Genomic DNA, 25,142 nt, shown 5'->3' with positions numbered 1-25,142 from the left:
TTTTGACCAAAAATCCGTCGGAACCGAAATCTTAAATATATTCGGAACCGGAACAGGAATTTCGGTTCCGAATATATTTAAGACACAATTTTGACCGGAACAGGAACCGAACCAAATTTCGGTCGATCACTAATATATATCTCTTTAATTTGATTCTTATAATTACCTCTAATGAGTAACTTAATGAGTAATAAGATAATACCTTTACCCAGAATTTGATTAACAATGAATATTTCTCTTATCTGAAAAGCCTTTAAAATTAAACATTGCACCATAGACTTAAAACGGCAATTTTTTAATTGCTCCGTGTATTTTATTTGCACATGTTCGTCACTTATTGCTTCACTATAATCATGTTCGTCACTTATTGCTTATTATAATAGTTGAAAATAATTGATTCTAAAGCTAATTGTTTTGTACTTATGGTGGCTGTCTTTTCTTCTGGAGAAATATTTAGATTTTTCTTTAAATATTTATTTACAGAAGGCTTCTTTTATTTCTTTTTCTTGAAAAGTTTGGTACTCTTTCTAGAAAAATTTTAGACAGCTAACGCTTGATTGATATAAATAAAAAAATAAAAAAGTATAATAAATAAAAAAAAGGTTAAAGAATCAAAAATTTTAAATGTTGTAGGACAACAAAGATACAAAGTTTTATGTTTTTTTTAAGTTTATTGTAACAATTATGATACTTTAAAGTATCACCAAAAACATCGTAAATCCAACAATATTTATATGAAAAAGAAGTTTCACAAGGGTTGTCATTTTAGCCCGGTAATTTGGGTAAGATAAGATTTCAGTTTTTCGTTGCTAGGGCGTTGGTAAAATAAATAATTTTACTAGTAGCAAAAAATGTACTTTTCAACAAATTTGATGTTGATTTGATGTTTTTGGTTGATGAACAGTAAGAGATCAGCACAATCAGCAGAAAGAGAAAAAAATTCTACGTAAAAAAAACTTCGAAAATTTGTATTTTCGTAGCAATACCATCTTAACTTAAAACTTGTAGAAAAAGTTTTAAGTTTAAAGTTTTAAGAGACGGCTAAAGATTAACTTTGCATCATTAAGTTTGCAGTTTTTCTTGATTCTAAGTTTCGTTTAGAGAGATTATTTTTTAATTATGCAAATTCAGATATTCAAATCGTCGTCATTTATTTGAAACCAGAATTCTCAATTTTGGGGAACTTTTTTTTATTGCGAATTCCTATATAAATGACGTGCAACGTGTAAAAGCGTGTTTTAATATTTGCCTAATTTTTGATGAGTTTTTAACCCAGGAAGTTTCAAAAAAAAAAAAATCTATGCTCTTATCATGAGATCGTTCCTCATAAACGCTTTCAAAATATTCGTTAAACTTTTTGAAAAACTTAGCATACGATGTCTTCTGTGTAAAGCACTATCTCTTTTACCAATCAAAGTTTCAGCTACAAAGAACTCTTCATTGAGCAAAAAATTTGATAAGCTTTTGGAAATTCTTGCTTCAGTTGTATGGCTTTCAAGTATTTAAGCCGATAGATGCCAAACTCAGTATTCAGAACTTTTACAATACGAGGCATTAATGTTAAAGATAAAAAGCTACAACATTGTTAAATCGTTTGACCGTTTACATCGTAGAATTGTTTAGTTATTCTGTTAGTAAATCTCTTTTCCGTTGCTATTTCAACTTAATGTTCGAGGTTTTTGAATAATGTCTACAGACATTTTTTAGATTTACTAAACTACTTTTATGACTCCTTCGTAAGCATTTTAAAATGTTCCGGATTTTATTGGATTTTCTTTTTTGACACATTAATTATGTATTTAATACATTATTAATCGCGTTTGTAACACTATTTTAATCATGTATTTAATCATGATGATAACACCATTTTAATCTTGTGTTTAACATCTTATTAATAATGTATTTTTTAATGCTCAAACTATTTATAACAGCAGAGAAATGCTTGTTCACAATATCTCGCTTTAAAAAAAAGCTTATTTAAAAAAAATACTTATTTAAAAAAAAACTTTTTTCAATTAGAAGCTAATTGAAAAGCTTTTTTTTAAATAAGTATTTTTTCGAAGGATTTTCTTTTAATCGTGAAAATTGCACAATTTATGTTTTGAGAGCGAGAATGTCTTTGTTTTTATGATTAGTTCACTAGTTAAATAAAGTGTGGAAAAAAGCAATTTAACGATAAAAAATATTCAACAAATTTTTTGCTATTTTAAACTTTACTTTTCAACAAGTAAAATAGTTGAGAAAATCCGAAAAATTTAATACTTAACTAGGCGAAATTTTTTGTATAATTCCGAGATAAGCGCACTATGATTAACCAGTTAAAGTTTGAAACAGTTCTATGGTTTTTATGTAAAAGAAAGATAATTAACATCCCTTATCATTCTTTTCAAAACTCTCAATTTCCTTGCTTCGTTAAAAAAGCGTGATGTGTGCAAAAATGTAATCAATTAACCCAAATGTTTAAATTACTTTATTCAATTAGAAATAAACGAGACAAATTCTGTACGTGAAAAGGGCAAAAGAAGGAGATTGTCAAAATACCTGAAAGTATAATTATAATCTTTGCTCGATCAGTTTTATTAGTAAGATATAATAGAACATAAATGTATTAGCTATTAATAATAGTTACTAGTTTTAACTTTCAAATACTTGTCAATAAAATTTTTAGAGTTAGTTTCATTGGAGCGTAGCATCTCAATAATAGATAAAGCTTCTTGTTCTCCTGATTGTAAGAGTGAATTCCCGTAAGCAATATTTGTTGAATTAACAAAAAATTTTTTTTGCTCCGGACACCCCATATGTGTAAAATTCGCAATTCTGGGAGGTAAAATGGCACTCATGTTGTTTTTTAAGTGAATTTTTAGGTGATTGTTTCTTTCATGCAGTTTATCACAAACGTGGCATGAGAACCCCGAAGTCATATACGAATAACCATTCGGCTTTTCGTTAGCTTTAAGTGGTGACCATTTTTGAACTTTTAAAGACTTTTCAAGCTTCGGATTGGAGAACTTTCCAGTAAAACGATGCTTTAAGTACTCCTCATACTTTGTGTCGTTCGCATTCAGCTCTGTAAGATATTCTGCTAGCTCTTTGGGAGAACGAAAATCTTGAACCATGATCACAGCTTTTTCACTAGGCATAAACTCTTCAGCTAAAGAAGATCCCAAATACACTGGAACCGATCCGATACTGAGAGGTCGAAACAGTTTTTCTGTCATGTAATCTTGACACAGGCAGTTTTCAAAAGCTAACTGAAACTTATAACGAGCTAAGAAGTGGTAGTATGGTTCGCTGGATAAATGATGGAAACCGTTGATCTCGTCTGGTGGCTTTTTGTTGTTCAAACAAGGACCGTAAGAATCAATCTTTATGTATTTCATAAGCTCTTCAACATATGTATCTCGATCAGAAGGAGGATTGCAATCGCGTTGGAAATAAACGGCAGGAGCTAGACTCAGTTCTTTTTGCAGCCTAAAAATTGAGTTTTTGTATAAGATTTCAACATTTTAGTATATAAAGTTAGATAAACCTGGTAAAAACGAGTCAAAAGAAAGTTTGTTTGAAACACCAATAAAATAAGCTGTTATAGAGTTTGATTATAAATGAAAAAAGTATTGACTGGTTAAATCTGACAAAAGTGCAATATTGACCGATTTTTTTCTTTGGTTGTAACAAAAAACTTTTTATCCATCCAAACTCGAGTGTCTTGCATGCTTTGTGTTGTTAGAGGATAGTCCGATTCACGTCTAAACGTTGCCGTATGGTTGAACAAACTATAAATAAAGAGCCAAGAACTAGTTTCAGCTAAATTTGGGTTGGTTAAAAGTTACTAATTAGCTTGAGTCAAATTCAGCTTCAATTACTAAAATTACATATAAACGTGAACTTTTTAACATTTATGAAAGTTATCTATTTCATATTTCACCTAATTCCAAACTCAGTCGAATATATCCATTGATTTTTTGGAGATTCTTCGTGAAACAATGCCCACTCATGATGTGGTAGTCTTGGCAACGGTAAATCACTTGCATCAAAAGACGTGCCATGAAATATAATCCCTCTTGTCAGCCTGTTGCTAAGTTGGTTACGATCTCGCGTAACTGAACATGAACCTGTGAACGAGATATCTTATTAAAATAGTTATTCAGGATTATTTTACTGCTTAAAAAAGTGGTTTTGAAAGTGAAGATGTTGAGAGGGACATTCCATTGTTTCAATTATGCATTGTTGGGACGCTTTTCATTAGCTTCTATATGCAGCCTAAAACGACTTTTACAATTGAATACATGGATCAAATCACTCTAAAATTATTTTCATAGCTATAAAAAGCATTAAACACAAATTTCTACATGAAACAATCACAATACATTTTTCAGGCTCCCCAGAATAAGTTCTCTCCAGACTCCTCCACCTTCATTTTATTACTTAATAAGGTATTTCATGTCTATCATATCAAAAATTTGCCCCCATTATTTTGTAGCAAAGTTGGGCGATCACAATATTAATTCTCATAGATTTTTTTTTTATATAAAGTCATTCAGCTTAAATATGAAATGTTTTAATAAGATAAAATTATAAACTTATTTGAATAATGTAAAGAAAGAATTTAGTTAAGTGTTTTTATATTGGAATAAAGTAAACTTTAAAAATAGCAAATGACTAACATTTCTTTTCTAACATTTGCAAGCCAAAAAAAAAAAATACAGTTCAAATTTGTAACCGATGCAACTTACAGAAGCGATTTGAAATCTTTTAAGTAAAACGTTAAAGCCAATGCCAATGCCCGGCCGAGCTAATGACAAGTTGCCCATAGGCTCTATTCGCCTCTTTCTGTATTAAATATTCAATTTTATATGTCAAAGTTATCATTGTTTATATTAATAATTGCTAAAGTTATTACATACGTTAAAGTTTAAAAGAAAAATTTAACCTAATTTGCAGTCTATTTTGCTCGTTGTTTGGTGCGGATAAAAAGCTTCAGAATACCACCACAACACTTGAGGTAATTCTTCACCATCAATCAAATAGACTTTGTCATTCAACGGAGGAAAAAATTGAAATTCTGATGGAAAGTTTTCTTTCAAAATTTCATGATGGCTTCTTTCTAAAGTTTAAGGGGTTAAATAAATATAAAAATTGTTAGACCAAACCTAAAATGTGTAGTTGAAAATTTCCGAGTTTAATTTTGATTTTACATTGAGTTTCATGTTGACTACATATTGATTTTCGAGTTTCATACTGACTTCATATTGAGCTTCGAGTTTCATACTTACTGCCACATTCACTTTCTTTAAAACAAAAATCATTGCGTTGGCTCACAGCAAATATATTCACCATAAGTAACAAAGCACCTAAAAGATCAATGTAATTGGGTTGGGTAACATATTTAAAACTTTGTTTAATACATTTAAAACCTTTTATCGAAAACTTTTTTTTTAAATATTTATCGTGCGGTATCGGCATAGTATTTTGCGGTACTTGAGAATGCGTTTTTAATATTTAGAATTTTGCCGACTCGATGAACTTTATTAAAATTTGGATTTTATCTTCAAGGTTTTTATTCGAAACTTAAAATAGCATAAATATTAGAACATTTCATGATAAATATAAGATTAAATAAAAAAAGTTTTATAAATATATGAAAAAAAGAAATACACTTATAGATATAAAAGGAACAAAAATTCAAGAAATTTTTATAAAGCTTTTATTTATCTGAGCTTTAATCTGTCAGTCTAATTTAAGCTTATGACTCAACAATTAGTCATTCACACGCAAAAATGATTTCTTGAGTGAATGACTAAAATTAAAAAACGTTTTTGTTTGAGGAATTTAAATTCTTTAAAGGTGGATGTAAAAGTTTGGATTTAGAGAGTTTATGCTGTCTTTGCATGACCCAAACAATATTAGATGGTTGTGCTTAACACAGGGCTGTTGGCCTGATGACTTAATAGAAAGTACAGAAATGCACACTCATGCTTACTAACATCAAATCTATTCGAAACTATGTTTAAACAGTGTCGAAGCCTCTAATTAAATTAAAATATCAGTTTTTTTTTTGCTAAAACTTCTCTTAGAAATTTTAAAAAATATTTTTTTCATGTAATACAATGTGAAAAGGCCCAAAAAACACGGCCGCCATTAATGTGTAAAAAAATTTTGGTGCCATTAATGTATGTAAAAATATTGCCGCCGATAATTACTTTAAAAGTGTTAATCCGTGTATTTTCTTTATGGAGTAATATATTATATTTGATTTTTAAAGTTCTTTGAATTTTTGTCCGATCGGTGTTGCTTTCTGTTTAAATCATTTTACTCTGGAAGAATATGATAATTACATCATTACTTTAGCAATGAGCTATAAGGTGATACTCTATAGAGTGAATTCTTTGTCTCAGATAATACCTATATATATACAAATCGCAATATTTTCTACTGAATAGCTAACAAAATTACTATTTTTCACTAGAATGTGTTTTTTTCTGTCTTTGTATGCATGAGAGTCCGCTCCAAGTTTGGTTAATCTTTAGTACATCTATTGCTCAAGCCAGGCTTTTCAATAAGTTCTCGTAAACTATAAAATTTGCAAACTTTATGCATTTGTACTTATGCATAAATCCATTGTAAAATATGTTAAAAAAAGAAGCATAAAAAATTTACTTATAATAAGAACATGCGAGTTCGATTTTGAAACTTGATAAACCAGAAAAACTCGAGAAAGCTTGAGCTGTTTGAACTCGCCAAAGTTGAAGAAAAAGTTTGACCGGTTTCTAAAAACTTGATAAATCAGTTTCTCAAGTTTATGATAGTATTTGATATTTGTTTTAATTAAGTTTATCGAGTTTTTCGAGTTTATCAAGTTTATAAATTTTTTTTATGTTTTCTTATAAAAAAAATTAAGTTTTCCTACTTTTAATTCTTACATTTCTCATGCAAGAAAAATATATATATATATATATAAATAAAGAATAATAATAAAAATAAAATTCACAGACTAAATTTTTTTTTTTCAAACAATAACAAGTTCCCAGTGTACTTTTTAACTTGAAATTACATAATTAACTTTTTAAATTATTAAATTTATTAAAATGGTTATAACAATTAGTTACCATAATGTTTATAACACAATAATTCAAAAAGAAAAGTATATAACAACTCGTTTAATTGATGTCAATTAAACAAATTGTTATACTTTTTCACAATATTTTAGCGATTCTGAACAATTTTTGGAAATGGAAGTACTTTATAAAGATCAAAGAAAGAGGTGTAAAAAAGGCCATATGTCAAACCTGTAAGATTGCATTTATTCTTACACATTCATCCACAACATCTTTATTTAATCATCTGAAAAGAGCCATCAAACTACATCCAGTAATGTACTAGTTAAACCTTTGATAATAGCCAGTTAAACCTTTAGCAAAGTGGTACAAATCGGGAAAAAGCTAAGGCTAACCAACCAACAATCAAGGAATCATCCCTAAAGTAGACTCCTAATGAGTTCAGTGATCCAAAGCAAAAACGTTTTGATTTTGGAGCTTTTATCAATGAGAATAATCTTCCTTTAAAAACTGCTGAAGCGAGAAGATTTGAAGGGAGAAGATTTGAAGGGAGAAGATTTGAAGGGAGAAGATTTGAAGGGAGAAGATTTGAAGGGAGAAGATTTGAAGGGAGAAGATTTGAAGGGAGAAGATTTGAAGGGAGAAGATTTGAAGGGAGAAGATTTGAAGGGAAAAGATTTGAAGGGAGAAGATTTGAAGGGAGAAGATTTGAAGGGAGAAGATTTGAAGGGAGAAGATTTGAAGGGAGAAGATTTGAAGGGAGAAGATTTAAAGGGAGAAGATTTGAAGGGAGAAGATTTGAAGGGAGAAGATTTGAAGGGAGAAGATTTGAAGGGAGAAGATTTGAAGGGAGAAGATTTGAAGGGAGAAGATTTGAAGGGAGAAGATTTGAAGGGAGAAGATTTGAAGGGAGAAGATTTGAAGGCAGACGATTTGAAGGGAGACGATTTGAAGGGAGAAGATTTGAAGGGAGAAAATCTTGTAGACTTATGAACATAGTGGATCCAAAAATGCAAAGTTAAGTACAACATATTTCAGACAGAAACTACTTTTGTTGTGGTACATGGTTCAAAATGCCATTCAATAAAAGTTAAAAAAATTCATTCAAAAGACTTGGTGGCAAAGCATTCACAACTGATAAGTGGATAAGCAGGAGAAATGATGTTTATATGTCTCTCACATCACATTTCATCAAAAAATTTTTTAGAAAGCTTAAAACCTTTCAATGATACTCACAATGGAGTTCAAATCAGGTCAGTTAGACCAACTCATAACCACATTGCAACTGGAAAGTCAAGAAGAAACACACAGATGGTATGTAAACAATCGTCAATCTTTGATTTGTCATTGTTGGGTTAATTTATATTCTTAAATAATAATTGTTTGTTGAATAAATTTTTTGGAGTTTAGAAACTTGATAAATTTGTGAAGCTCGATCGAAATATTCAAATAAAGATGAGACTTGACAAACTGGAACTCGATCTTTTTTAAAAATTCATCTATTTGACAAACTTGTATTGGAAAACTCGAACAAAATTTTTAAACTTAAAAAAAAAAACCGAACTTAACGAACAAGCCAAACTTAACGAACTCGCATGTGCTGAACTTATATCCACAACAACAAAAATACCACCCAAGAAAGCGGGCGAACGATTAAAAACTGGTGTCATTCCAAATAATCGTAATTAGAAAAGCTCTTTAACAAAATAAATCGCATCTCACAAAACAGAGTTAAGATACTTCCTCGACGGATGGCAAAAATTCCTAGCAGAACTTTTAACAGCATTTTTTTTCCCCTTGCAGACGACTGATTGCCATTAAATTGATAATATAACAGTAAGATTTTGATCCTTTATGAAGCCTTTAATGATAAGGAAAGTAGAATAATCTACAACTAAAAAGTACAATGGAATTAAAATAATAAAACGGGGTTTGTAAATGGTTTTGATTTAAATACTCAAATATATTCTTTAAAAAAAAAAAAAATCAGGAAGGGAGATCACAAATAAGAAAACACTCAAAATTTGATCACGCGAAAGATCAAAAGAGAAAATTGATCAATTTAATAAAAAAAAACAACAAAAAAAAATAAATAAAAAAACGCGTAATGAAATAGAAACCTAAAAGGATAATTATGCACAATTTTTATAAAAAATTTCTACTGCATAAAAAAACTTTAAAATAAATTAAAAAAACTGATTTAAATGAATTCAAAAATTTAATGAACTAATAAAAAAAAAGATAGTTGTGATGATGTTCAAATAGTAAAAGAAAAGCAAAAACTTTATGGAAGAAAAGTTAAAAAAGGTTTTGTATTGGCTGATTAAGAAATATAATATGAAGCGGAGAGCCTGGGTTAGAGTCCCCGCAAACTGACTTGAGGAAATTATTACTGATTAACGGAAACCAAAAATATTTTTCTTAAAAACGGTTTTTTTGATATACAAACTTTATAAAATTTCCTCAAAATCATTGATAGAGTGTTAGACTTGAATGAATTGGTTCATTCAAGCCTATCACTCTATCAAGATTTTGCAAACAAAAGGCTATTTACTCAATTTTATGCATTCAATGATGCATTCATTAGGGCAAGAAATTCCTAAACTCGGTGTCGTCAAGCTAACTATTTTTGACATATTATATAAAAACTCTCAAATGCCTTGTAGATTGTTTCATATTTGCGCAATAACCTGACTTGTGAATTTGCTATCATGGGCAAAAACTTAGTTTGTTCATTTCATTATTATTACAATTAAAGGTTTATAGCAAATTTTAATCGTGAAAAAATTACCAGAACCTGAAATTTCTTATTTTAAATTTCTATGTGGCTATAGTTAAAGCCACATATTAGGAGTGGGTCTTATTTATCTTTTACGCTGCACTCAATATTTTTAAACCCCTGCATGCATACAGTGAGCAAAAAATTTTATATCAATTTCTAGGCTTCGAATAATAACTATCACCGAGCTTGAATCAAAATTGAATGTTTGTATGGAACCTTTTACAAGCGGGAGTTTTGTTCTAAGTTCATTTTTCTATGGTTGTTGAAATGTAGAAAGCAAAAAACTAAATTTTTTTCTTATAATTTTCGACACTCACTTTTTACAATACACGTGATGCCTTGTTTGCTACAACTTTGGAAAATTTGGTGATTGGTGACACATGAAACGATGTTTGGCAGTTGTAGTAAAGACCATGGACCTATAAGAGATGGACGTGCAACCTATTGCTTTTTTTGCGAACCATGCTTGTTGCGCATTGTTACAAATCTTTTGTTTTAAACAATAGAAATTAAATTATATCAAAGTCTGTCGGATTCTTCGAAAATTTTTGGTCTCGTCTAACCAGTCACATCAACTTCCTTTTAGTTATTTAAGATAACAGCAATAGAATCAGGTTTTAAGCTTCATTTTATATAGATAGACATTCTTAATATTTTAAGTAATAACATAGATATTGAGATCATTTAGTTAACTACTTTAGTACATGTATAACTAGAAATATAATAAATAATACAAAACATCAACTACTTTTGTAGCTACCTAAAGCACAATAGTTTCATCTCCAGGGAACTACTCCATCTACTATATTGCTGTAGACTTCTAGTTTATGAATATTATAGAATTTTCTATTTTTATGCTTAACAACAGAAATATATTATCCATAAAATGAATGTAAAAAGAAAGAAAAAAATAGTTTGTCACAGTTTTAAAGAATTTAGCAAAGCCAATTTATGGCAAACCGCAAGAATAACTAAGTATTTAATATTAACATCGTATGATTTACCAGCTATATATAAACTATTTTTTATTTGACAAAAACAAATGGGTTTTTATGTGCTTTTTATGTCAGATGAAATAATTTATGAAATAACCACTGGTGACAAAAATTTGGCACAATCTTTGATAAGCTAAAACTTATTGAACTTTTAGTTATCCAGTCTTAATTTTTTAGTTATTTTGTTTATAAAGTGTTACTTATCTTTTACTGAAAGTTTTGTTTACTTAGATTAATTAATAAAAAAGTTACCCAAAAATGAAGTCGACTACATTAATTGAACAAGTGTACAACTATTGTAATTTGCATCCTAACGCTAAAACGAAGAGCACCGTAGAGTATTTTGTTGCCTCTAATCACCCCGAAAGAACCATTAAATGTTATATGGCAAAGTGGAAGAACAATGAGCCAAAGTCTCGTAAGCCTGGATCAGGCAGAAAACCAAAAAGTATGACTGCTGGGAACATCAATCGTCTGAAAGGTCTTTTGAATAACCGGTCTGGAACTTCAACAAGAAAAATTGCAAATAAATTCAAGTGTGATCATTCCTACATTGTAAAAACAATAAAAAACAAAACAAACATTTGTTATTTTAAGAAAAAACAAATCCCTGATCGCACTGAGAAACAGTTAAAGCAGTTGCAACTGAAGTGTGGAAGAATTTGTCGCAAATTCAGAAACCGCGACTTTGTCATTGACGATGAGTCTTATTTTACATTTAAACATACAAATAAAAATTCGAATGTTGGATTTTACTCAGATGACGCAAAAAATGCACCAAAAAATGTAAAATATAAGCGCAAAAGCAAATTTGAAAAAAAAATTCTTTTGTGGATTACCACATCCCCTCGTGGAATCTCGAAACCATTTATTGTTCCTGCGAGACTGGCAATTAACTAAACAGTGTACAAAAATGATTGCATCATCAAACGATTGATTCCTTTTATCAACAAACATCACAGTGATGGTAATTATGCATTCTGGCCTGACTTGGCCTCTTCACATTATGCTAGAAGTGTGACCAATTACCTCGATGAGAAAAATATCCGTTATGTAACAAAATTTGATAATCAAGCATGTGTCCCAGAATTACGACCAATTGAAGATTTCTGGTCAATCCTTAAAGGCTACGCGTATGAAAACAATTGGGAAGCTGAAAGTGAAGATCAGCTGCAAAAAAAAATCCATTCTTGTTTAAAAAAAATTGATAAAAATCTTGTACAAGGCATGTGTGAACATGCAGGCGCGGATCTAATGGGTGGCCATTGTGGCAATGGCCACATAGTTTAAATTTAACGGCAGCCAAGATAGTTTTCGGTTTTTTTTTCTTACGGAATATCCCTAAAAATTTAAATTTGTCTGCCGTAATTTACGGATTTTGGCTATAGAGATTCCTGCCATGGCCAAAACGGTTCTTATTATACGTTACCGATGTTTTATTCAATCAATAAATGCCGCGATAAAATATTAAAACATCGATCTTTTATCAAAATTTCAACCGTGAAAATAAAATTTGGCCACACAGTTACGAACTCCTGGATCCGCGCCTGACATGTATACAAAAAAGTTGATGCCATACGTCGTAATGGCGAAAAATCATTATTGCAGTCCCGAAAATAAAAAACTAATATATTGTTTAATATTCTGTACAATTTTTTTTGATCATTAAACTTTTTGTTGTACTATTACTGTCTGTGTTTATTTTGTTCCAAATTTTTGTCACCAGGGGTTATGAAAAACGAAAACATAAAATATCTGGCCGCATTTTGCATTTTGTAAATTTGAATAACATTTTAAAAGGTTTTGCTTTATCAAATGAATTATAAAAAATCCCATTAGAAAATACACCTAGTAAAAAATAATGCATAGTGGAATATATATTATGGAGCTTATAGAGTGGTCAAGGCAAAAAATGGCGACATATCGGAAAAAATACTCAAAAAATACACAAAATTAAGCCTGGTGAATGAAGGACCAAAAACTTGAATGAAACCAGACCTTGACAAAAAATTTTATTTAAGCTTTTTTATATTTCGCTATACTTTTTTTAGTCATTTTAAAATTAGCCTTACAGGTCAATTTTATTATTGACGGAACTTTGTTTACACGAAAAAAGTTCCCAAATTTACAAATGTTCATCTTGGAAAAATGATGAGAATCTGTTCGTACCGACAACTAATTTCCTTTACCTTGGTGTAATTTGTCAACGCGTGACTACACTTTATCTTGAACAGTCTTATTAAACAAATGCTATAAAAGTTTAAACTAATACCACGTGATCAGAGTTTCTGTTTTAAAACTGTGGGCAGCCATTTTAATAAATTTTTTTGTTGACGAGTGAAAATTTAGAGTTTGTCGGAAACTCGCATGGCTCGCTGATTTCTGCGGCCTCTTTGATGTAAAACAATAGGTTGCACGTCCATTTCTCATAGGTCCATGTTAAGGCTAAAGGAGGTTCAAAATGTATTAAAATCGAATTCTTTATATAAAAATCCTAATTTTTTCGATTTTTTACATTGGTTCTTTTTTTTAATGAAGAATCTCAGTGGATTTTTTCCACTGTACTTTTATAATTTCGTCATCGAATAATTTAGGCCAAGATTTCTCTGCCACGAAGACTGTTCAAACAAATTATACGCATTCGGAGAGATCATTGACCTGGTTACCAAAAAATACCGGTTTGAAACTCAATTAAATGCAACAGAAAAATGCGTTCGAAAATTCATTCAGCAGAAAGCTTTACTACTTAAATTATTAGCAGATTAGGGGTAAATAAATCTTTGGTTGATCTGTTTGTCTTTACTTGGATCTCAAAAGTTTAGAACACAGTTCTCTAAGAATCCAAACTTACTTAAGCTTAATATCTTTCTCGCTTTTTTATTTACGAATCTAATTCACGAAGTCTTCGTCAATAAAATTAACTAAAGTTAAGCAATCCTGCCTATAAAATAACATTCGCATATATTAATTTTATATTAATATCCCGGTAGTCATAATTCAAAAAATAATGGAAAACTCTAACTTGAAAAAAAAATACGCCTTCAAGTAATACCTTTAAAAAGATGCTTATACTTAAAAACAATACACATTTATCTAACTAACCAATAGAACCTATTTAAAATCTCCTTAGGTAAAAATACATAAGGCTAACAACTTAAAAGAGCAGGAAGTTAACAGCGGAATCAGCACAGGTATAAATGTAATCTACTAGAGGTATAAATGTAATCTACTAGAGGTATAAATGTAATCTACTAGAGGTATAAATGTAATCTACTAAAGGACGCAAATTGAGCTAAAAACAGACAGTGCAATTCCAAAATACTATTCAATTTCTGTGTCATCAAAAAGAGTGCTGCAAGAGTCAGATGATAAAGGTGATGGTGGTTGTGATACACTTCGATTTAAAGGAAGTTCTGAAAATTGCTCAGTGAAATTAATAGGTGAAGGTGGATTTAATGGTAGATCAACAAAGTTCCCAGTTTCTAAGCTATCTAGCTCATTTTGCAATGATTTTGCAAATATTAAATCTTTGACATTTTCTTCATAATTTGAAAAAAAAATGTTTTTAATATTATTTCTAGCATTAAAGAGGTGATTTGAAGATTCTCCATAAACTGAAGAGCTTATGTTTGGTGCTCCTTTGTATTCACAGTTTTCATTATTATTCCTCCGAGAGCTGTTCAAAGGTCTCAACTCTTTGCATTCAGCTAAAACACATGGTGAAAATTCATCACTTGAATAACCGATGGATGAACATTCTACATCCATCCATTTCGTATCAGAGTTCTTTATGCAATTTGAGTATTGAATAGGTTCTGATAAATCGTAACCTAAAAAAAGAAAATACAAGTTGTTAGTCTGTACTTTTTTTTTGACAAAAAAAAACCCAGTTTTGACAAGTTTTTACAATGCAGAACAAGGTACTGTGATTGTTTATCACAACTTTCTTGTTGAGCTTTAAACATGCTATGGTTGAAAAAATCAGAAAATTCTCATCTCATTGACTGAAACTTGGATCAAAAGCTTGGCTATACAATTTTTTGATTGGGCAACTTGGTTGATTACGGAAACTAGTTTTTGTATCCCAATATTGGAAAGTCTGGTATTCAACTAAACTTAAGCATGATTTCCAGCTGTCATGCTTGGCTCACAAAACAGTTGTCTAGTTCCAAAAAAATTGAGGAACATATATCTAAGTAATCAGAAAAGTTTTTTTTCTAAAAAAGAGTTATGCTTAAAATAATAAAAGTGTTATTTTAGGTGTTATGTCTTAGACTAATACATGCATTTTTTTCATAATTTAATTACCTGTTTTCACTTGTAATTTTATGAAATGGTGCTTAAATTAAAAAAAAAAAGAATAACTCAAGTTTTTGGTTTGATATTAAGGCTAGTAATGATGGTAGTAAAACAAGCGCAATTAGATTTATTTCTATTTTCACTTATTGTTTCTTGTGTACATTGACAATATTCTGGAAATTTGCTCTTTTACTGGTGTATGTTCAATAATCCCATTACTTGGAATGTGATCCTTCTGCCAACTATCAAGAGTTTGTTTCACTGGCCCTTCTTATACTCGGCCAAGATTATAAACCAGAATATTGAATACAAGGTTCTTGATGCTATATTGGATTAGAAATAGTATTTACTGCTGAAAAAATTTGCATTTTTTCATTTGAACCAATTTTATATGGGTAGACTAGTTTAAATGCTTAGATTGCCTTTATTTATTTATTGTTATGCAAACTTATTTTTTCTTCTTTAACTACAGATAATCATTCTAGTGATTTACATGTTATAACTAAACAAAGATGAACAGAACAAAATTAAGGCTTTGTGAGAAAATGTATTTAAACTTATGGTTTCTAAGATCTTTTACCATTAGCTTTAATTTCTGCTGATGTTCACACTATAACAAAAAAAATATTTTTAGGTTTTTAGAAAATGATTCAAAGTCAAAAGATGTCTGAGTTGTTGTGACCATACTCCAGCCTTTAGGGATCTATCAGAGGCAAACTTTGTTACTTGTTAGTTACTCAACCTCTTTAGTGCATTTCACTTGCTACAGTAATTTGTTGCAGGTGATGTGAAACAGACGGTACATACAAATAAACAGACAGCACATCAAATGTAAAAAAAATTTTAGGTCATTGTAGTATGTACATCAAAATATCATTAAATTAGATACCAAGTGATGATTGTTATTGTTTTACATACAATTAACATAAAAATTATAGCAATGTAATTAAGTCCAGTAAGTTGAAATACAATACTAACTGACCTGATTTTTGAGTAACAAAATCTGTTTTTTGTAATATGCTGCAATAACAGTCCCTCTTACTGTCGACTATGGAATTTTTGGTGTCTGTGAAACTTATTTTCGATTGATTTTTGTGAGTAGATGTTACAGCCTTGACACTTTTTTTTTTATTCTTATCTGCTTTTTCCACTCCCTTAAAATAGCTTGATAATTTAGTCTGCTTCATAAATTTATAATTTATAGGTGAAGTTGGGGTTTCATGTAAAAGTCCATCTTTTGCAACAGAGTTCACAGTAGACAATTTCAGCCTTTTTTTCAAAGGGGGTTTTGCAGCACAGAGCCAACCATTAGGCATTATAAATTGTACAATCATAAGGTAAACTCGATAAGAACTCACACTTAAAGTAAAACTCGCATTTGTACGTTAATCAAACTTAATCACTTCAAAAGGTAATTAAGTCAATAAAAACTACCCTATAAGAACTTAGAGATTTTAGAGTAGCGTATGTTAGTAACTTCTGTTGACTCTCGATATCTCGGATACTTGATTATTATTTCACCGGTCTATTGGGTATTACGGACTTATTGAGCCAAAATCCACTTGATGTATAAGAACTTCAATATCTCGAATTTTTTGGTATCTTGAACAGTATCTTCGCTCCCAAGGGCAATTTTCTCTCGTTATCTTAAACTGTTCTCCAAACTTTCAGAAGTTCTTGCAAATAATTTTTGGATTGACAACATTCCATTTTCTAAAATTCAAATTTTCAAAAAACATGGCGCCTGATAAACGAATACTTACAAATCTCAATTCGAAAAAGGCAAGGCGTTAAAAGACCTGGAAAAAGGGATGTGTACCAAAGAGGTAACCCAAAAGTATAGTGCCCAAAAAAATACAATACCAACCTGAGTTAAGAATAAAAACAAATTATTGACTTCGCAGGAAAAAATTGAAACAAAGTTTAAACGGAAGAAACTTCGTATTGGTAATTTCAAAAAAGGACAAGGGTATAATTATCAATCGATGGCATCATGCTGACAGAAAAAGGACTGAAATTCACAGACGGATTGAGAGAATCGGAGTTTGAAGCATCAGATTGTTGAAATAAAGGTCTGTTCTATTTTATAAAATCTTGTTATATTTAAATTTAAAAAAATATGTATGCACCAGCTATGAAATTTTCCATCGTATGATTTAAGTTAAAACTCGATTTTCTGTTCTTATTTACAGGAATGGCATCAGCTTAAAAACCATCTCTAACGAAAGTACCTCTGTGACGATTAGTATGACCGCCCCATGGAATGAAACCGCACTCCCAACATTGCTCTCAAATCACAAACTTGAATACATTTTCAGTACTGATGAGTCTGGGCTATTTTACAAGTGTCTCCCAAGTAAATAGTACCTGTAAATACAACAACTTTGTTTACTTTTATTTTCTACTGTTTTTTATTCAATTCTTTTACAACTTTTATACAGAAACAAAAAATTCTCGAGGGCGTAATTATGTACAAAAATAGCGTACGACTTGACTAAGTTATTAGTCAAGTCATAAAATGTAAATACGACAACTATAAAAATAGCGTATGACTTGACTCATAACTTACATCAATTAACTTTAATGACAAGAATTTTATAAACGTAATAATAAAGTTTCATAACGATCAGCTATTATCACATCACCCCAAGAACTAAAGTTCTTAAGTAACATAGTCATTTAAATATGTCGGCTTTGTCCTTTCTCTGGTTGATCGTCTGATCGCTGGTAATAAATTTTCGACGATTTCTCTGCCACCAGCTTCCTCCTCATCGTCAACAACTGTTTCTTCGGTTTCTTCCTCTTGTGCAGCAAAAATGTCTAAATCTTCAAAATCACTTTCATCGCTGTCGATCTTTTCACTGATAATAGTTTCTCTTGAAGCGTTTGAAACATTTGAGGCAGGAGCTATTCTCACATCTCGCACATGTCTTGGTACACCATCAATTTCAATATTTGTGTTTGTGAGTATGTCAGTTACAGTACCAATTTTCCAAACTGAAGTGCACTTTGCATCAGCAGGGCGAACGTAAACTTTTTCTCCAATTCCATAAGTTTCCATAACTCGTTGTGATCTTTCCTGAGTTTCAGTGTTTTTCTCCTCTTGAATTGGTAGACGCCAGACGTACATATTTTTCTGAGAAGCAGGTGCAGATTTCTCATTTGTTCCCACCGTTGGTGTTGCATTGTACCAAAATACCGCTAGTAACGGACATATTTGTGCCCTCGCAGCTGTTCGTTTTACTGTGCGGTGGTTACGCTCCACTATCCCATTCCCTGAAGGTCTATATGCGCATCTATACTTCCTTTTTACACACCATTTTTCACATATGTTTGAAAATTCTTTGGATTTAAACACCGCTCCATTATCCATCAACAGTTCTTGCGGTGGGCCATGCTCCCTAAATACGGATTCCAATTGATTTACTACACTTTTGGTATCTTCGCACGGCAACTTTCTCCAAACTGCAAACCGACTTGGTCCACAGTCAATCATTGTTAAATATGGCGACCCTTTATAGTGAGTCACATCACAAGCAATTCTATACCATGTGTCTGGTACATCTAGCACTCCATTTTCCCATTTTACTGGTGCTGGATCAATTGAATTACATTGGCAACAATTGCGAACACATTCTTCAACGTCTTTTCTTAATACGTGCGGAAGTCTTCGTTGCACTGTAAACATTGTCCGATTAACGCCAAAATGATGCTTTGAGTGACAATTACGAATTTCCTCAGCAATACTTACCCCAGCTAGTTCTTTAGTATTTTTTTTTGAAAGTTCATTTATCCAAGTTTTTGGAACTCTTGTCAACACGTCAGCTTTGTTTTTGGAGGACGGAACCCATTTCAATGTGATGTTTATATTATATTCTTTTATTAAGTCTTGCAATAGAGAAAGTCTTCTTTTAATAAGCATTTCTGATAATCCATTTGATCGAACCCTATGACTTTCAGTCAGCATACTTTTTAACCATCCATGAACTGTTACTGAATCAGTGAATACTGACAAATTCTTTATATGCCACTTAGCAGCTAGGTTTATCCCACGCACCACAGCATCTAATTCAGCAATATTAATATGCATGACATCATTTATACTTCGAAGCCAGGCTGCATCCTCAATTATTACGCCATTGTATTCTATAGCAACCCCCATTGCCATGCTGCTTGCATCACACCACAATGTCGCTCCATTTTGAATTCCTTCAGCATTCCATTTTCCTCTCACAGAATCGCTAACTTCCAATCGGCGCAATATTTCAATCAACCATGACTGAGCTTGATCTCCGATTAGATCATCCCAAGCATCTCCTTGACTATGTCGTTTTATAAAACTGCAGGCAATTCTGAGCCAACCTCCAACAGGATAGTGACCTAACAAGTGTCCACATATCGAAAAAAGTTTCCGTCGTGTTACTTTTTCAGTTTTGATATCTTGTGACTTTGGAATGGTGTTTCCTCGTTTCCAACAAAGCTCCTTTTTTTCATTTCTAAATAGTTGCAAACCCAATACTCGTGCAGTATCACATTGCTCTGGCTCTTTGGTTACCAATCCATAACGCGCCAAATGATTTACGACCTTTTCAACTGATGTTTTTTCCAAATTAACAATTATATCGTCAATGTAGTGGTCAGTTGCTTCACTAATATCTGCATCTAGATTCAACACGCTGCCTAAGATTGAAGACATTATTTTTGGAGCAGAATTTAACCCAAAACCAAGACGTGTAAGATAGTATTTTTCTTCTTTGTAGATTACCCTCTGATGCTCCCACAAACTCGGATCGATGTGTACTTGCATATACGCGCATCTAAGATCGAGTGTTGCAAATTTGTCACCAAGAGTTCTCCATTTTCTAACTTTTTCATCACATGCATCACTTGTGGCATTATGCGAATTAGCGTACTGATTCAATTCGCGAAAGTCCAGAACAGGTCGTACCTTTCCTTTATTTTCCTGCTCAACAGCCATTAACGGGACAATCCCTTCTGTACTTTTTTCTTCTTTGTTGCATGGTTTCAACCAACCATTTTTCACCCATAAGTCCATCTCATTATTAAATTGAGGTATCAACTGGGGTTTTACCTTGTACTGCGCGACAGAATTTCTTAGTTGTGGTTGACCTTGTTTCCATTTATATTTAGCAGTCCACTTTGTACCATCAAAGTAAGCATCAAAATCCTTGTCATTTATACCAACAATTTGTTTCTCTGTATAAATTGAAACAAAACCAAATTCAATTTTTCCATTGTACAAGTGCACTCCTCCACAGCGATTAATGACATCCATACCAATAATAGCATCAATACCGTTGACAACACTTTTTAGAATCATTACAAATGCTTTGAGCTTTTTTCCTTCAATGATTAATGTTACTGTAGCTTCTCCCTCCGTTTTCACAACTTCTCCATTAACAGCCAACACCATTATATCATGTCTTCTAATACGAACACCAGCTTTCCGAGCCATGTTGTTTGAGATAATAGTTCGGGTACATCCAGTGTCGACCAGTGCTTTCCCAGCAAAGGTGTTCACCTGCACAGTGCATATTGGAAGCGCCGTTAGTTGTTTAGGGAAACAGCTGGCGCTGGCGATTCCCCATTTGAGTTTCCCTGATGCAACAAACAAAATCTTGCAATGTGTCCAGATTTTCCACACCTGAAACATTTTATCCCATCACTGACATTTTGTTTCTTCGAAAAACAGATTCGAGCAACATGTCCAGATTTGCCACAGTTGTAGCAGATAACATCAGTAGCGGATGGTTTCTTAACATTTTTATGGAACTCAGAGATAGTTGTTGAAACATACTCTTCTTTTGTTTTTTCCGTCATGAGTACTCTTGCATGGTTCAATGCATCCTGTAAACTGATCCCAAATATTTTCACTTGTGCTCGTAGCTGCTTCGAAATTTCACCCGGCAATCCAGTTATGAACGCTCTTAGCAATAATTCTTCGCTTTCAATATCGGCCAAATTCATAAGTTGACGCAAACTGGCCAAATACACATCGACAGATTCACCGTCATTCCATCTCCGATCTCTGAACTGCTCGTAAGCTTGGAAACCATCAACTGCAAATGCATCTAGTAGGGCTTTTTCAATGTCCTTAGCGGAAGTTTTTTGGCTCTCCCCAAGTTGCTCATATAATGCGAACGCACTGCCTTCAAGAAACAACGGAATGATCAATGAAAGATCGCCCAACTTTTGCAGCTCTCCCACCAGCTTGATCTTTTTCAACCACACTACAACATCTCCAGATCCATCAAATTTTCCAATCATTTTTGCCATGGATGCCATACTGCCGAAATAGCTTGTAAATACAACAACTTTGTTTACTTTTATTTTCTACTGTTTTTTATTCAATTCTTTTACAACTTTTATACAGAAACAAAAAATTCTCGAGGGTGTAATTATGTACAAAAATAGCGTACGACTTGACTAAGTTATTAGTCAAGTCATAAAATGTAAATACGACAACTATAAAAATAGCGTATTACTTGACTCATAACTTACATCAATTAACTTTAATGACAAGAATTTTATAAACGTAATAATAAAGTTTCATAACGATCAGCTATTATCACAGTACCATTTATCACGAGAGTAATGTTCCGGGGGTAAAAGTAGTAAGCTCAGATTAGCAGGTATGGCAGCAGGAAATATAATCAGAGAAAGATTACCTATACTTGTCAGGCGCGGATCCAGGAGTTCGTAACTGTGTGGCCAAATTTTATTTTCACGGTTGAAATTTTGATAAAAGATCGATGTTTTAATATTTTATCGCGGCATTTATTGATTGAATAAAACATCGGTAACGTATAATAAGAACCGTTTTGGCCATGGCAGGAATCTCTATAGCCAAAATCCGTAAATTACGGCAGACAAATTAAAATTTTTAGGGATATTCCGTAAGAAAAAAAAACCGAAAACTATGGTGGCTGCCATTAAATTTAAACTATGTAACCATTGCCACAATGGCCACCCATTAGATCCGCGCCTGCTTGTTATCGGCAAATCTAAAACCTCATGATGCATTAAGTTTATCAAATAACTCTCTAACACACACGGAAACCTATTTATCGAATGGGTAAAGATGATTTACTCTTTTTTTCATGGACAGAAAAGTAGTGCTCCTGAAGGGTAAATGTCCTACCCACCCACACATCGAAAGTCAAAGCAACATCAACCTGACATTTACCCACTCCCATCCGCACTCGGCCCACGGATCAAAGCATAATATGCAACCTTAAATCTCATTACTGCCAAAAACCTCTGCGCCTGTGTAGCAAGGTTCTTCACAGAAACAAACCCCTGACGAAAATTTCTTTTCCTTCAAGCAATTGAAGATCTTGTTTCTTCTTGGAACGCTGTGTCATAGGAGACTATTGTCAACCGTTTTAAAAAATCTGGTATCAGCGAATCAAGCCAGCAGGTGGCAGAAGCTGATAATAATTCGTACAGATCATTGATAGAAGAGCTTGAGCGTTTGCAAGTATTACCAGAAGAGCTCACAGAAGAGTCGTTCATTGGTTTAGATTGGAATGTAGTAACTGTTCACTAACTACTGACGTTGAAATCGTAGCTCAGATTTTAGATCCTATATTTGAAGATGATGATGAAGCTAAGAATAGCGTTAACAAAGATATAGATAATGAAGGCCCGCCACACCCATCTGATGTACTATTTGAAGATGCTTTTGAAATGCTGCAAATTGCTTCGCTATACAGCCCACTATACGGTAATAAAAAATGATCCTAAACACTAAAATTTGAATATCTAATAAAGATGAAAAAGATATAATTTGAAGCAATGCCAGGTTAAAAATTTTTCTGAAAATTGTAGTGGCTTTTTATTGGTTTTTTGGCTTTTGGCGAAAGTCAGGTGATTCTCCTTATTTTCAAACCCTTTCTCAAACTTTTCCCCCGGTCCCATTAGAGTTTGAGATATTGAATAACTGCAGTCCGAAATTCAGTGTCAAATCTCAAATATAACTATTTTCAAAAAGTGTTCCTATACAAAACTCTAAAAACGGTGTAGGCATAGATATCATATTAAAAATCTTTAGAAATCTGTGAACTGAAGTGTTGAGGAATAAATTTATGAATAAAATTTTTTTGCACCAAACTATTTTTGACTTCATACAGTTCGTTAAAATATTTTTAAATTATATTTTAAGTTTAATTTCTAAAATGTCTTAATGTATAAATCTAAATCTCTTTTAAATTTCATTCTTAATATTTCCCTATATGAGTTCAATAAAGTCTTTTAAAAAGTAATTCATGTCTTTTATTATTAGCTCTTCATCCAAGAAGGCTGTGGACAGAAGTTGGAAAAAGAAAAGCATTGGTTCTGAATAATGAAAAGCTTCTTTTTGGGCGACTTTTCCCTGAAGCAACAAACAAGATTCAACAGTGGTTCTTTCTATAATTTTTTATTTGTGCAATAAAGTATTCAAAATTTGGCGAAGTTTAACTTAAGTTAAGATATTGAGGTAAACTTGGAAGTCAAAACATATAGTTAAAATCACCGTAAATGGCTAACTACAAAAGTTTAACATTTTTCTGTTTAGCAAAATTCGTCTACGACAAGCAAATAGCATAGAATATTTTTGATTGGTTTAAAGGAAAATACACAAGTCCTGAAAGATAGCCATCTATTAAGTATGTTTTAACAACTTTTCATGTTCTTAATTTGCGGCTTGTTGTATATAGAGAAAAAAAGAAGCGGAAAATTATTTACATTGATTTTCCTAAAACAAAAGCTCTTAGCAACAGTTGGGTGCAATTCAAAGCGTAATTTAGGTTTAATCTGATTTAATGTCACAAATCTTTTATAGTCTACGTAACATTAGGAGCAACCATTCAAGCTGAGGTTGTCACTAGTTTGGGGATGTCGAACTTATATGATAAGGTTAAACATACCAATTATTTGAACATGCATACTTACAACTGCCAATTTTTACAATTGCAAATTTTTTTTTTACTATCAACTTTTGTTGTTGTTAGCTTGAGATAACATCAACAAATCATGTAAAACTCAAGCTACAGCTGTAACTAAGACTAAGGCTATTACTCTGTGTACAAGGCTACAACTTGGCAAGAATTAGCACTTATATAGGGCTACAAGTAGGGATGCTACTTTATAAATTGTTAATTCTAAAGCTATTGCTAAGTAAAGTTGCCATGAAGTTTTATTACAAGACATTCCATGCTTATGCTGAGACTTGTTATCATAGCACCATTTTAAAATGCTAGAGATTTCCAAAAAACAAACAAAATTTTCGAAAATTTTCTGTTGAATAAACATAAAAAACAGAGCCAAATTTTCCGCATATTCGACGATCTCTGTATCCCATCAACGGCATTAATTAATTAGTTAAATTTTAATCAATTAATACTTCATCTCCTACTAAATATTGGTATGTAATATCTCAACTATGATTAAGCTGTCATTTGAATTTTTTTCGTGTATCTTCCAGTACTTGGTGTATAAAGAACATTATAGAATTACGCTTATTTACAGGGTACATCAGCTATTTGAGAACATCGCGTAATGTCATCATTTCTTTATGTTATATTAATTTTTTTTATTTTTCGCAGATAATTAAAAATGACAGATAATAAACTAACATAAGAAATTAAAAGACATGCTGTAATTGTAGCATTAGAGCATAGCAATTTACAAATCGCATAAGTTCTTAAAGTCGCCCGATCTTTTGTTTTTAAAGTTCTCAAGGAGTTAGAAGAAAATGATGGTGATTGTAATCAAGCTGTTAAACGTAAAAATCACGAGCAACGGTCGGACACGACTAGAACACCTGTTAAACAAACTGAAGCATCCTGCTAAGCAAGGCATGCTTTAGTTTTTTTCAGATGAGAAAAACTTTGATCAAGATCAAAAAGTAAACAGAAGAAATGACAGATGGAAATGGCTGTGTGATGACCCTTGCAAAGTTCCAACAGTCATGCACAGAAAATTTCCTGCAACTGTTATGGTTTTGGG

At 31.9% G+C, this 25,142-nt stretch overlaps 3 protein-coding genes across 5 annotated transcripts in view; 1 reads left to right on the top strand and 2 right to left on the bottom strand.

The window, feature by feature from the left end:
* Nucleotides 1-25,142, top strand: part of LOC145191148 (UDP-glucose:glycoprotein glucosyltransferase 1-like) — a 421,900-nt gene that overhangs the window by 277,099 nt on the left and 119,659 nt on the right. The window lies entirely within an intron of this gene.
* On the bottom strand, nucleotides 2,601-8,876 carry LOC149881725 (GDP-fucose protein O-fucosyltransferase 4-like). Of its 3 annotated transcripts, none has more exons than XM_090067749.1 (6): nucleotides 8,778-8,876; nucleotides 5,274-5,351; nucleotides 4,931-5,104; nucleotides 3,926-4,112; nucleotides 3,651-3,773; nucleotides 2,601-3,471 (listed from the first exon to the last, which is right to left on the bottom strand). In XM_090067749.1, exons 1-6 carry the CDS (start codon nucleotides 8,839-8,841, stop codon nucleotides 2,616-2,618), a joined length of 1,482 nt encoding a protein of 493 aa, XP_089923875.1. In that variant the 5' UTR covers nucleotides 8,842-8,876; the 3' UTR covers nucleotides 2,601-2,615. The 3 variants fall into 3 exon arrangements, with proteins under 3 accessions (XP_089923875.1, XP_089923876.1, XP_089923877.1); XM_090067750.1 differs by lacking the exon at nucleotides 8,778-8,876 and adding an exon at nucleotides 6,454-6,808; XM_090067751.1 differs by lacking the exons at nucleotides 4,931-5,104; nucleotides 5,274-5,351; nucleotides 8,778-8,876 and adding an exon at nucleotides 4,734-4,830.
* Nucleotides 13,855-16,634, bottom strand: LOC145191288 (uncharacterized). The gene is made up of 2 exons (XM_090067747.1): nucleotides 16,114-16,634; nucleotides 13,855-14,662 (listed from the first exon to the last, which is right to left on the bottom strand). The coding sequence occupies exons 1-2, from the start codon at nucleotides 16,463-16,465 to the stop codon at nucleotides 14,154-14,156; spliced, it is 861 nt and encodes a 286-aa protein (XP_089923873.1). The 5' UTR covers nucleotides 16,466-16,634; the 3' UTR covers nucleotides 13,855-14,153.

This window comes from Hydra viridissima, unplaced genomic scaffold (genome assembly GCF_058129835.1).
Source record: "Hydra viridissima isolate aposymbiotic clone 2 unplaced genomic scaffold, HvirCarnegie_v1 scaffold_11, whole genome shotgun sequence".
NCBI classification, from domain to species: Eukaryota; Metazoa; Cnidaria; class Hydrozoa; order Anthoathecata; family Hydridae; genus Hydra; species Hydra viridissima.
This window is presented reverse-complemented; position numbering and strand designations above follow the sequence as displayed.

What these genes read in the sequence shown, in the direction of transcription:
- LOC149881725 (XM_090067749.1), bottom strand. Translation starts at nt 8,841, where the DNA reads ATGCTGTTAAAAGTTCTGCTAGGAATTTTTGCCATCCGTCGAGGAAGT. An exon ending in CAAAATAGACTGCAAATTAG is followed by an intron (nt 4,113 to 4,930) that starts GTTAAATTTTTC and finishes TCTCGTTCACAG; the next exon opens with GTTCATGTTCAGTTACGCGA. An exon ending in TCGACTGAGTTTGGAATTAG is followed by an intron (nt 3,774 to 3,925) that starts GTGAAATATGAA and finishes CTTTATTTATAG; the next exon opens with TTTGTTCAACCATACGGCAA.
- LOC145191288 (XM_090067747.1), bottom strand. Translation starts at nt 16,465, where the DNA reads ATGATTGTACAATTTATAATGCCTAATGGTTGGCTCTGTGCTGCAAAA. An exon ending in TTTTGTTACTCAAAAATCAG is followed by an intron (nt 14,663 to 16,113) that starts GTCAGTTAGTAT and finishes TTCTTTTTTTAG; the next exon opens with GTTACGATTTATCAGAACCT.